Source organism: Chenopodium album, chromosome 20, assembly GCF_948465745.1.
Source record: "Chenopodium album chromosome 20, dcCheAlbu1.1, whole genome shotgun sequence".
Lineage (NCBI taxonomy): Eukaryota > Viridiplantae > Streptophyta > Magnoliopsida > Caryophyllales > Amaranthaceae > Chenopodium > Chenopodium album.
In genome coordinates, this window is record NC_137853.1 from 36,571,034 (window position 1) to 36,583,915 (window position 12,882).

Below are 12,882 nucleotides of genomic sequence, written 5' to 3' on the forward strand. Positions count from 1 at the left end.
TTTCAGCGAGAAGGACGGCACTTAGAGAGTGTTCAGAGATGGCAAGGTAGATGTATAGTTTCTCATTCTTGAACGGACTGACGAGGCGAGGCAATGTATGCAAGTGATTTTTCAACTGTACAAATGCTTCCTCGGCCTCCTCTGTCCACTCGAACATGGCTTTCTTCTTTATGGTTTGAAAAAAGTAACGGCACTTATCCCCTGACCTTGACAAAAATCTTCCAAGGGCTGCTAAACAACCGGTCAGTCTTTGCACTTCCTTGACTGTTCTTGGAGACTTCATGTCAAGGACGGCTTGAATTTTTTCAGGGTTGGCCTCGATTCCACGTTGATCAATCAAAAATCCGAGAAACTTGCCGGACTCAACACCAAATACACACTTCTTTGGATTTAACATCATCTTATGCCGCCTGAGTTCGGCGAACGTTTCTCGTAGATCCTTGAGATGGTCGGCCGGCTCTTTTGACTTGACAATCATGTCATCAATGTACGCCTCCATGTTACGGCCGATCTGGTCTCTGAAGACTGTATTAACCAGCCTCTGAAATGTAGCAGGGGCATTCTTGAGGCCGAATGGCATAACCTTGTAACAGTACAACCCCTGCTCGGTCACAAACGCTGTTTTCTCTTGATCTTCTTCCCACAAAGGAATTTGATGGAATCCGGAGTATGCGTCCATGAAGCTCATGAGGGCGTGTCCGGCTGTAGAGTCAACCAAGCGGTCGATCTTAGGCAAGGGGAAACTATCCTTAGGACACGCCTTGTTCAAGTCCGTGTAATCCACGCACATCCTCCAAGTCCCATTCGGCTTTTTCACAAGAACTACATTGGCCACCCAATCTGGGTAAGAGCATTGCCGAATGAAACCGGCGTCCAGCAGCTTTTTTACCTCTGCTGCGGCCGCCTGATTCCTTTCTTCTCCGTGATTTCTCTTCTTCTGGCGGATAGGCTTTATCAAAGGATTCACGGCCAACTTGTGCACGGCCAGGTCAGGGCTTATTCCTGGCATTTCACCAACTTCAAATGCAAACACATCTTTGAATTCTCTTAACAGCCGCACTAACTCATCCCCAAGCAATTCCAAGGCTATAGTGCCGACACTAACTGTCCGTTCTGGGTGGTTGGAGTCAAGCACTATATCCTGGTGGCTGCCGGCCGGCTGGGGCCTCAACTCATCTGGCCGGCCGACAGTCATTAGTTGCTAGGCTTCCTCTGTCCTGGTCGCCTTACGCTTCTGGCCGACCTGGTATGCTGGGAGTGAGGCTCCTTCCTCCTTTACCTCGGACAACTTTGGGCCGCGTGCTGTTGGCTTCACGGCCAGCTGATTACATTCCTTGGCCATTTTCTGACTTCCTTGAATTGTTCCGATTTTTCCGTCTGACCTTTCAAACTTGAGCAACATCAAGTGAGGCACTATGACCGCCTTGGCTGCATTGAGAGTAGGGCGGCCAAGGATTACGTTGTACCCAGTCAACTCTTTTACCACAAGGAAACGGACGACCATGTCTCTTCCTTCCCCCTTCTGCCCGAAACGGATGGGAAGGTCAATCCGTCCGACTGGATGAATGATATTCCCCCCAAATCCTACTAAAGGATGAGTTATATCTTGGAGAGCATCTTCTGGGAAGCTTAAATTCCTCAAGGCAGAGAGACTTATGATATCGGCCGAACTGCCCGTATCAATCAATACCCGTCCCACCTTCAAATTTGCTATTTTCATTACAAAGACCATGGGATCATTGTGCAAAGCTCTGACCTCACCACGGTCAGCTTCACTTATGATCACTTCAGGAAATGGCTCGGCTTTAACAACGTCCATTTGCATCACTTTTGACAGGTTTCGAGCGTCCTGCTTGATTCCTTTCATGGTAGGGCCGCCTGAGGCAAAGCCTCCTGATATGACGGCCACAAAACCTGAATCAGTGCTATTCCCATCATCTTCCTTGTCATTTTTCTTTTCGCTTTGTTGCTTTTTCTCGGACGTGTTGTCTGTCCGCTTGAAGGTGAATTTGGATTTGGTCACATAGGGTTTCAGTAGACCCTTGTCGGCCAACTTATCCAACAGTCTCTTCAAATTGATACACTCATTCGTGTCATGACCCACATCCTTGTGGTAATGACAATACTTGTTTTTGTTCCTGTACTGGGCTGAGCCTCTCAGAGGCTGAGGCTTCTCAAACTCAAACTTGTCTTTTATCTCCATCAAAATAGAGTACCCATCCTTGTTGAACTCATACTGAGGCTCGTATGTCTTGGTTTTCTTTGACTTGGGTTGCTGGTCATCAGCTACCCAGATTTCTTTTCTTTTGTTTCTTTCTTTCTTTCGACCGGCCGAGTCTTGCCGAGAAGATTGTTTCTTCTCAGCCCCCTTGGCCGGCTGTTCTGATTTGGTGAGCGAACAAAAATCCGCGGCCTCAATATAGGCTTCGGCTTCCCGCAACACACCTGCGTATGACCGAATCTTTTTTCTTACCAAATCAAACTTAAAACCATTATGCCTTAATCCCCGGAGAAATTCTGAGTAAGCCATTTCGTCCGGAAGATTATGAATTTGGGCTTTTTCTTGGTTAAACCTTTGGACGTACGAACGTAGTCCTTCATTCTTTTCTTGGACAATTGTAGCCAAGTTGAGACTTGTCTTTCTTGGTGGGATGTTGTATGAGAAGTTTCCCACAAACAACAAACTGAGGGTGGTAAAGCAATTGATGCACCCGGCTGGGAGGCTGTTAAACCAATCCTGAGCTACCCCTTTGAGAGTGGCCGGAAAGCATCTACACCATGTAGCATCATCTACACTTTGCAAGTACATCAGATTCCTGTACGAGGTAACATGCTCTTCTGGGTTGCCCGTACCATCATAGGCACCCACTAGTACACTCTTGACTTTTGCTGGTTGAGGAGATGCTAATATGTCTTGCGAAAACGGAGGCGGCTTATCTCCCAAATTCAACAAACGCATCTGCCAGTCAATGGGCTGAGGCTGAGCGGACGTTCCAGCCAGGTAGGGAGTCTGGCCGAACATCTGACCATACGGCCCATTTTGCCCAAAAACTTGGGGAGTTGGTTGCATCCACCCATTGAGTACCTGAGGGGGCTGATATGGCAACGGCTGAACTGGTCGGGGAGTAATAGTATGACTCTTGCTAGAAGCAGCCGTGTTGGTGTATTGGGAGAAAGATTGGTTGGAGACTCCCTCCGGCATGGTTGGGGTAGAGGCCGTGTCAGAGTATGCGGCCCTCTCCCTTTGTTTGTGCCGAATGTAATCCCTTGCATCCTTAAAACGCTGGGACGGTTCAGCCTCTACTCTTTTTGGCTGTCTGCCCTTCCCCCCAGCCGACTGTGTTTTCGCCAGCAGGTCAGAGAAATTGGTCCGAGGGACTCGGGGAGATCTTCCGTGCGGACGACGGAATGGGGTATTACCAGCATCGGTTGCATTGGTCTTGTTGTTTGCTTTCTTAGAGATACTTCCTCCCCCTTTTTGCTGGACAGCCGCTAACTCCTTGCGGAGCTTAGTCAGCTCGGCCATTAAAGCAGCCGGGGAAGGTTGTTCGGCCTCTTCAAATGAGGCGGTCAAAGGATTGCTTGAGTGTATGGTAGTATGTATGTCCTCTACATATCCATCTTCGCCTGGACGAGGTCCAGAATTAGGTGCCTGACCGTCTATTGCCATAACGGACGAGTATCCCCACAGACGGCGCCAGATGTTTCGGGGTTTTTTGTGATTCCCTCGGATACTGGTCACGCTCTGCTGGCAATGAGACTCGGACACCTGCAAAATAACGAATATTCCGGTGTACGGAATATTCGCCTCCGACGCTCAAGTTAGTGAACGGAAACGGAAAAGGCTAGAGAGAGAAAGTAGAGAGAAGTTGGAGCTTTTTGATGCTCTGTATTTATGTTATGTCACAAAATCCCCCTCCCATCATAAATGATTGGGGTATTTATAGGGGTGAGAACATGTACCCCTCTAGGGTTTATACCCTAGAATTTCGTGACATGATTGGCTGCGCAATCAGAAGTCGCCACGTGTCGTAAGGGGCGCCGTTTTACGGCTTTCAAGGTTTTCTCGGGATTTGGGCCTGAGGTCATCAGGGCCCTTTTCTCTTTCTGATTTTAGCATTGGGGCATTTAGAGATGGCTGACATGTGTCACTATGACCAGTGGACACGTGTCACATTCTCATAGGGCCACGTGTCACCTGTTTATTGGGCCACGTGTCACTATGAGATTGGGCCACGTACCTGGGGTATTTTTACCCTAAACAATGCTTATGATACATAAATTATACATATGAGGTCCATATACCATATTAACGTAACCATGGTCATCTATAATGGAGCCATTGGACATAGTTGGAGAGGCGAAAGAAGATGCCTCACTCCCTAAAGGCAGTCCTTCCTTATACAATTACTACGTTTTTTTATGATTACATGCACGCATTGCGTGCTTAGAAGACTAGTTGTATATGAATCATGGGCTCTAAAATATTTCATTACTTGACAATTCCCGTATACTCTTAGGTGCACACTCATGCACCTAGAAATAGGTGTAACAACAGCACAATATGAACATTAAATTCTCAGAAAGTGAACATAGGTATAAAAAATATGAACATTAACTTTTCAGAAAGTGAACATAGGCATAAAAATGTGTGATTTTCGATTTCTTATGTGGTGACTGGTGACTTTGTGATTAACTTCGATTGATTAGATTATACTACCTTCGTTAACATTTAGTTGCAACTTTGGGGTATTTTTTGAGAGACATAAAATATTCCAAAGTTGCAACTAAATGTTAACGGAGGTAGTATATATGATTTTCTTAATAATAACGAATTTTGGTTTTATCAGATTTTCTGAATTTATTTATTTATTTATTTTATTTATTTATTTTATTATTTTTTTTTATCAATGAACATAATCATGAAAAATATGAACATATGCATAGGTTCCCTTAAATGTGAACATTAGCTTTTCAGAAAGTGAACATAGGCATAAAAAATATGAACTTATGCATTCAGAAAGTGAACATAACATTTCAAAATAGGAAAATTTGTCAACAATAAGTCAACCTTTATCCGGTCTTCTCAAAATAAGTCAAGCTTTCGATTAACTCAAAATAAGTCGACTTTTATGGGTTTTCTTCTAAAAATAAGTCATAACCTGTTGAGTTAGGAGGTAACCTGCTATTCAGGTAAATAATGCCATGTGTCATAATGTGTTTGGTCCTTTTTCTATTTTTTATTTTAAAATTATTATTATTATTTTTATTAATGATAAATTATTATTTTTTTCAATTTAAACAAAAAAAAAGGAAAAAAAGTTTTATAAAAATCCTTTTTCTGTCCACCTCCTTCCCCAGACGGCCAGACCCCCCACCTCTCAAGTCTCAACGTCCCATGCTGTCGCTTCACCACCCTTGCCAAACTCCATGACACTTTAACCTCCACTTTCTATCTCATCGTCCCTTCTTCTTCCTCCTTCCCTTCATCTTCACCATTTTTATCTTCAATCGACGGCTCAGAGTCAGATTATCTAATCGCAAAAACCCAATTTGGGATCCATTGATATCAGCTCCTTCCAGATCCTTCTGGAACAAGAGGGATTAATGTAATGCAAGCAAGTGCGTATGACATTGAGGAGTGAGAAAAATGTTCTGAAATCATCACCACATGACTACTTGACGCAACCCTTTTTCCCTTATTTTTTCAACCCTAATAGAATTATAAAAATTATCTTTTCTCCTCGTCTTTCAACTTGGCAAAACATATTAATAAATTTAAAATTTTCTATCACACGAGTACCAAAATTATCTTTTCTCTTCCCCTCCCAAGTGTAGCAACCGATTAACATAAATTTTATGATACAAGTGCTGCATGATTTTGCTCGCAAATGGAACAAGAAGCATGAAAGACAATTTAGATCATAGAATTAAACATATTTTTAGCAGGCTTGAATCAGACAATGAAAATAGATACTAGTTGAGACAAATTAGATCACAGCTTACAAACAATAAAGGAGCAGACTATTAAGAAACAAGCTATCATTCATCTTACTCATCTTATACCCTGCTCCTTTCTTTAGAAGAATTAAGAATTTAACATCTAGTCATGATTCTTTGCTAAATGTATTAAGCAACAAGGAGTATGAGGAATAAATCAACAGTGGATATACAGCTCACAAATTAGAATGCACACAAGTAATTCAGATTCAAATGAAAGAAATAATGATGTCTATTACTACCCAGTTAAACAAAACAACTAGAACTATTATATTCCAATTATACAAAAAAACTACAACTATTATATCCCGGTTATATGGAATACATTCCTCTATTTTTCCCAATCCATACAAAGTAGTCAAATCAATTTCATACCAGTAACACAAAATAGTTGAAATTACATTTGTCAACTTATCTAATACTACCCAATTCCAATTTGATTTTTTCAATTGAATGAAAATTCGATCCCAACAAAGATTAAACACCCCGCAAATAGAATAAAGAGTATACAAAACCCCCAAAATTCATCATACTCAAGCGAGAAAAAAAAAAACAACGAGATTACACCCTAAATTAATTTGTAAAATGGAGCAACAAAAATATGAGAGATTGTGTAGATTATCTTTACAACAACAATGAACAATTTGTAGGGAAGATCAAGCGACAAATTTCGATTGAAGAATGACAGCACAAGTTCTTACATTGATTTTAGTATTGAATGACTTTTTTGATTGGAAATTTTTGGGTTTTTTAGGTTGAAAGAGAGGAACGAAAGAAATGACAAGGAGTTTAAGAGAGAGTTTGAGTGTGAGGGTAAATTTGGGTTTTTAGGGGGGTGTGCTGAGTAGATGAAGGTTGTATTTAGCAATCATGGAATTTAATTGAAATTGGGCTTTTGTGAGGGAATCATTGAGCGGCAACTTTGCTGGTGTTGTTAATAAGCGGTGACCGGAGTTGCAAGTGAGGGAGCTTTGAGCGGCGGTGGTCGAGGGAAATTTTGAGGTGGTGGCGTGGGTCTGGGTTGGTGCCTTGGTGGGTGGGTTACTGGGTTTTTTCCTTTTTATTTTTTTTAAAAGGAAGGTGGGAATGGATAAAAGAAAAAAAAAAATATCTATTAATTTTTTGGTAGCAGGTAACCGGTAAAAATACTCATCTAAAGTTGAAGCGTGACAAAAGTCGACTTATTTTGAGTTAATTAAAAGCTTGACTTATTTTGAGAAGACTGACTAAAAGTTGGCTTATTTTTGACAAATTTTCCTTCAAAATATGAACGTAAGCATTCAAAAGGTGAACATATACGTAAAAAAATATGAACATAAACATTTAAGAAAGACAACATATGCATAAAAAGATTTAATTAATATTTCATGAACAACACTACATATTTGCATTATGAATATTTGAAATTATATATGAACATATAAAATATTATTATGAATATAATGCATTTAATTATGATCATAAAAATTTAAAGAAATAAAAAATAATATGATTATGAAACATATGCATTATAAGTATTAAATGTTCATTTTTTATTATTAAATGTTCATTTTTTTCATGTTCATATTTTTTTTACTAAATGTTCATTTTGTAGAGTGCAGTGTTGATTTTTTTTTTACTTTGTTGCACCTATCTAAGGTGCACAAGGGAGCACCTTAGACTAATTGCAACTGCCCAGCCTACTTAATTACCACCACTACTCAAACAAATAGTGAATCTAGCTTTGAAAGGCCCTCTTAGGAGAAAGACTTTGCCAACAGGTTAACTTCTCCTGATGTATCTCACTGTTTATGTGGATGATATCATTGTGACCGGCTGACCGCCCTGAACTCGACAAATCTTGAAGTATTAATTAAGCATCTTACTTTGCCAACATGTTTTCTTTGGAGGACTTAGGTGATCTCTCTTACTTCCTCTATTCTTTTTTTACTGGACCTGTTTCTTTTATCACGCTTGTCAATACAAAACTTTAACGAACAATAACTTTAGTTCTTCATAAGTTTAAATTATAAAATTTACATATTATGATAGTACATATTGAGACGAATTCAAAAAGATCTTACATGAATATGATTTTCCTTATATATTATTCACAAAAGACGGTCAAAGGAGGGGTGATGAATAGCGTAAAAGTCAAAGCGGGTCAAGTAAAAAAGAACGGAGGAAGTACTTTCTAAGGGTTGAATTTATGCCTTCTTCTCATGGTCTCTTTCTTAGTCAACAACGGTATATCATTGACTTACTTGAACGTAAGGGCATGCTTGACGCCCATAAACGTTGGATTTTGTAAATTTATATTTCCTTTGGTAAGAAACAGATTAAATATCACAATAATTTAAGGGCTCAAAGACAATTTGATGCTTAATTGGAACATAATTTATCAAAAACCATCACATTTGGAATTGTACAAGGTTTCTTTCACTACTTTACAAAATTATACCCATCCACTTTTCGATTTAAGTCACATTACATAGAAGTATATATAATGCTTAAACGACATTTTATCCAAAAAAGATTACAATTGGGAAGGCTGGGCATTATTTATTAGATCAAATGCAACGAAGGCGTATGACTCGACCTCAAAAACCATGTATGTTCCCACTTTAATTTCAAGTTGAGTCGATATTGGTACCACCTAATCACGTCACAAATAAGCAACCAAATCACGTACTATCAAATCATAAATGATGAGGAGATGATAAAGTTAATGAAATTACCTTGGTGGGATTATCGAATTGTTATCCTCTTGTAACTTTTCAGCGGTTAGCATGGTCTTTTTCCATGGTTTAATTGCTTTAGAATCAACCCCTTCAAATGAAATCTCAAGATTTTTCATTTTGTTGCTGTAGTTCACAACCTACGGACATGAATAAAATATCCGAATTAGTAAATGATTTTACAAAGGCACATTATGGATTTTTTTTTTTTAATGGGCAAATTATGAATTGATAATAGTTAAATTAGAAGGTTGACATAAGATTTTTTATAACCAACCTTGACAGTTATATAGTTCCTTTTTTCTTGCCGATTTGTCCAGCTAATTGCCGTAGCAGATATGCTCTCATCAGCCCTGGAGTGATTGTGGAAATGCAGATTGAAGAAAGATTGAACCCAATAGCTGGCGATTCCAAATACTTGGTACGTGTTGAAGAAAATCGCATTTGGGTTCCATCTGTGAATAAGAAAAAAAAACATAATCTTATGACTTTTATAATGCAAATACATTGAGGTATGAATCATAATCAATCACTAAGTACTTACTGTGTGCTATTCTGATTCGCAAAAAGTGGAGCGTAGCTAACCATTCCAACAATATCACTACAACATGATCTTAATGTATTTAAGTAATATCACTTAATTTAATAAATAAATTACTAATTAAATTGAATTACTTAATATTAGAAATATATCAAAATTCGAATAAATTTAGCAACGTAAAACACACATATTTTTATGTGTATGCGTATATATGTGCAATATATAATATAAAATATAAATTTAGTTTTCAGTCATTATGAAAGAATATATAAATGTTTTTATTAATAATTTAGGATAACAAATTCATTTAATTTTGGTAAAAATTTAATTAAAATTGATATTTTTTGTAGGTCTTTGTTAGCGAATATGATGTACAATACCCATTAGATCAAATGATGAATGGAACATTTGGAGCCGCATTGGCTAAAGCGGCTTTCCTACTTTCACTAGAGAAAAACAAGTAATTAAATCTCATTATTATCACTTGATCATTTTATACTCACCAAAATACTCTAATTGGTTCATATGTATTATATTTAATGTTCACACTTTATGATCACGTTGTAGTGATATTGTTGAAATGGTGAGCTACACTCCACTTTTCGCAAATCAGAATAGCAGACAGTAAATACTTTGTTATTGATTACAATTTGTGCCTCAATGTAGTTGCATAATGTTTCGTAAGAAACATAAAAGTCATAAGATGTGCCTCAACCATATATAATGTTACTACAAAATGAATTTTAATTGAATGTGTTGTGTTATCATCAAAAAGATATGCTAACTAAAATCGAGTATATATATATTTTACCAATTGACTCGATGTTTGTTATGGAAAAATAGAAAATATTGGATAGTGTTGAGTTTGTGAAAGGTAGACCGAATTCAACATGGGGTTCTAGACTTCTAGTTCCTTCGTGCAAATTATAAATATGGGACACACACCAGTCCACCACCAATTAAATTAAATTATGTTGTCTTTGGAAATAAGGGTTGCTACTTTAAAAGCTATATAGGCTAGGTACAAAGTACTTCACTTAAATATATTGAGCTTGCGTGTATATAATACTTATAATTATTGAATAATTGGTTTTTATTCTCTCTCTAATCACTTTTTCTCACTCCTCTTGCTCATTAGCATTTTTATGATAATATTTTTATCCCACCAATGATAAAAAATAAATAAATAAATAAAATCATCATGACACCATTCTCTGTCTACCACATCATTCTCTCTTATTTTATTGATACAAAACAAAATTTGTATAATTACTTTTACTAATATAATTCAATTTATCATGTGGTCAAGGTTGACCGAGAGATCTAACTATCCAAATTAATTGGCTTTAGTTTAGAACAAAAAATAGTTATATATGGTTAAATATTTAATTATAGAATACATTTATGTGAATCAAGTGGAAGGATATACACAAACTTTCTGCAAGAAATTATACAAATTTAAAAGACCTTTTGTTGTCAACTCTCATTCTAATCTTTTCAAATTATTAAGTGAGATTAAGTATATCTATATTTTTTGTATAACTATATACTCATATTGCACATATATTGTACAAATATTGCGGCGTGCGAGCGCGCACACACATATATATCACCTAATGAATTGGGTAAATATTTATATTGACATAGAATAGGTCAAATTGGATAAGTTGTAGGTCACTACGTACCTTCAGCAATTAGCCCTTGGGGCAAGATTGTAGATGATGAAGTGATATACTTAGTAATAGAGCTATCTTCATGCTTCAAAAACAAACCCGGTCCGTTACTGTTTGGATGGATATATGTTGTGTCCAAAATACTTGTCCACCAGGAGGTGTCAGACTCTATAATCCCGGGTATTGGGGAATAGTTAGTGTACTAGTTAATTTCTTATATGAATTGAACGAGTAATTCGTATCAGTTAAGTCCCTAATAAAAAAAATGTTTTAAAATTTTTGTTGAATATCGAAGAAGGCAAGAGTTACAAAGTGGTATTTTATGTCGTTAAATCATCTGGATCACTTGACGGTGTTTATCATTTGTTAGTGACGATGGAACACAATTACTTGCCTTCCAGCATGTTAGGTAAATACATATACTTTGTACAACATAATACATTATTTTTTCAAGGCAAGAATTAGTTTAATGGTGTTGATCCTAGTGCGATAAAATTATAGAAGAAATTAAAACTGTGTTACTAATTACTACTAATGAATTGTAAGTTGATAATACATTCGATAATCCTATAAAGATGCTTAAAATTACTAAATCTTCTAATAATTATTTATTATAAAGTTGAATGTGACTATAAAAATGTCAGATTAGAGCAAATTAGACTCAAAATTAAAAACTTTACATATTGGGCTGAGATAATATATATTCATGATCAATAACGTTTTGTTTGGACACAAATTTGGTTGCTAATGTTTAATATATGATTGATAGGTGGTGCCGATATCAACTCTTTTAAAAATGAAGCGAGACGGACAAGAAATTGTTCTTGGGGTTGAATTTTACTCTTTTACAACATTTCATCTGATGAATAACACTCAAATTCCAAAACTCGAAGCTAATAACCAAGCTCCAAATGCCTAAGCCAAGCTTTCAAAACTGTATAGCCAAGCTTTCAAAGAAAACAACTTCATTCAAGAATTGATTGTTGGTTGCTTGAAAATATTGCACATATACTGATTACTACATTTAGATTTTCTTTTAAGCACAAGTTTCTAGCCTTTTCATACCTTGTTTTTTAGAGCTCGTTTGGTTGCAATGGGAATTAACTTCCTATGGTAATTTGCAAATCATGGGTGATTTTCCAATTCAAATTCCTAGGAAAATTGCCTTAGTTTATTTGGTTGACATTAAGGAAATTACAATTCCTAGGAAATTTGAGTCACCTAGAGGGAGGTGGGTAAATGAATTCCCACATTGTGTAGGAAATTGAAATCCCTAGGAATTTCTATTTCCTGCACTTTGCACTTTTTTTGGTAAACCAAACAACACCCCAATAGTGGTGCAATCAAAAGTGCAATAATGATACATTTTGTTTTCTAATTGTAAATGTTAAATCAGGCTTTCTTTGTTAATATGAAAAAGATATTTGCTATTGCATTAGGGAACGATTTGGTTTGGGGTATTCAAGATATAAATATTGAATCATCAAGGATGAACAACTTAGTTGTTTGTTAAGACAAATAATCAATTCTTTTCCCCACTCCATTACCCAAATGGAGCGTTTGAAATGTTGGAATGGGAGTTTGGGGATTAAAAGGTGAGAATGAGATTGAGAATAGATGAAAATATGTTAATATGTTGTTAAATTGGACAGTGGGTGAGAATGTATATGAAGTTTATATACCCTCACTTTCCCATGCATTTATTACATACGCTACGTGGCCTACGTCCCTACCTGGTAATAAAATAGCGGGAATTCACCCCTAAATATTCATAATTCATTCTTATTCCCACCAAACAAACATGAATTTTTTCTTCAATCTATATCTATCTATAATCATTATTTAAAATCACAAACCATCAACCCCATTATGCACATGTAAATTTTATTTTTCAACAATGCCACATATGACCTCATTTAACCTTTCTTGCTTAATACATGTATGAATGTTG

The 12,882-nt window shown here is 36.9% G+C and overlaps 1 protein-coding gene across 1 annotated transcript; it reads right to left on the reverse strand.

Moving 5' to 3' along the window:
- Positions 1 to 5,457: 5,457 nt before the first annotated feature.
- On the reverse strand, positions 5,458 to 9,305 carry LOC145597138 (alpha-L-arabinofuranosidase 1-like). The gene is made up of 5 exons (XM_081653303.1): positions 9,262 to 9,305; positions 8,995 to 9,172; positions 8,718 to 8,857; positions 8,244 to 8,301; positions 5,458 to 5,589 (listed from the first exon to the last, which is right to left on the reverse strand). Exons 1-5 carry the CDS (start codon positions 9,303 to 9,305, stop codon positions 5,458 to 5,460), a joined length of 552 nt encoding a protein of 183 aa, XP_081509429.1.
- Between the last annotated feature and the right edge of the window lie 3,577 nt (positions 9,306 to 12,882).

Bases quoted from the DNA above. Each gene is read 5' to 3' on its own strand.
- LOC145597138 (XM_081653303.1), bottom strand. From the start codon at position 9,305: ATGGTTAGCTACGCTCCACTTTTTGCGAATCAGAATAGCACACA. The intron at 9,173-9,261 runs GTAAGTACTTAG...TCTTATTCACAG, and splicing joins GCGAATCAGAATAGCACACA to ATGGAACCCAAATGCGATTT. The intron at 8,302-8,717 runs GTAATTTCATTA...TTCTTACCAAAG, and splicing joins AATTCGATAATCCCACCAAG to GAAATATAAATTTACAAAAT.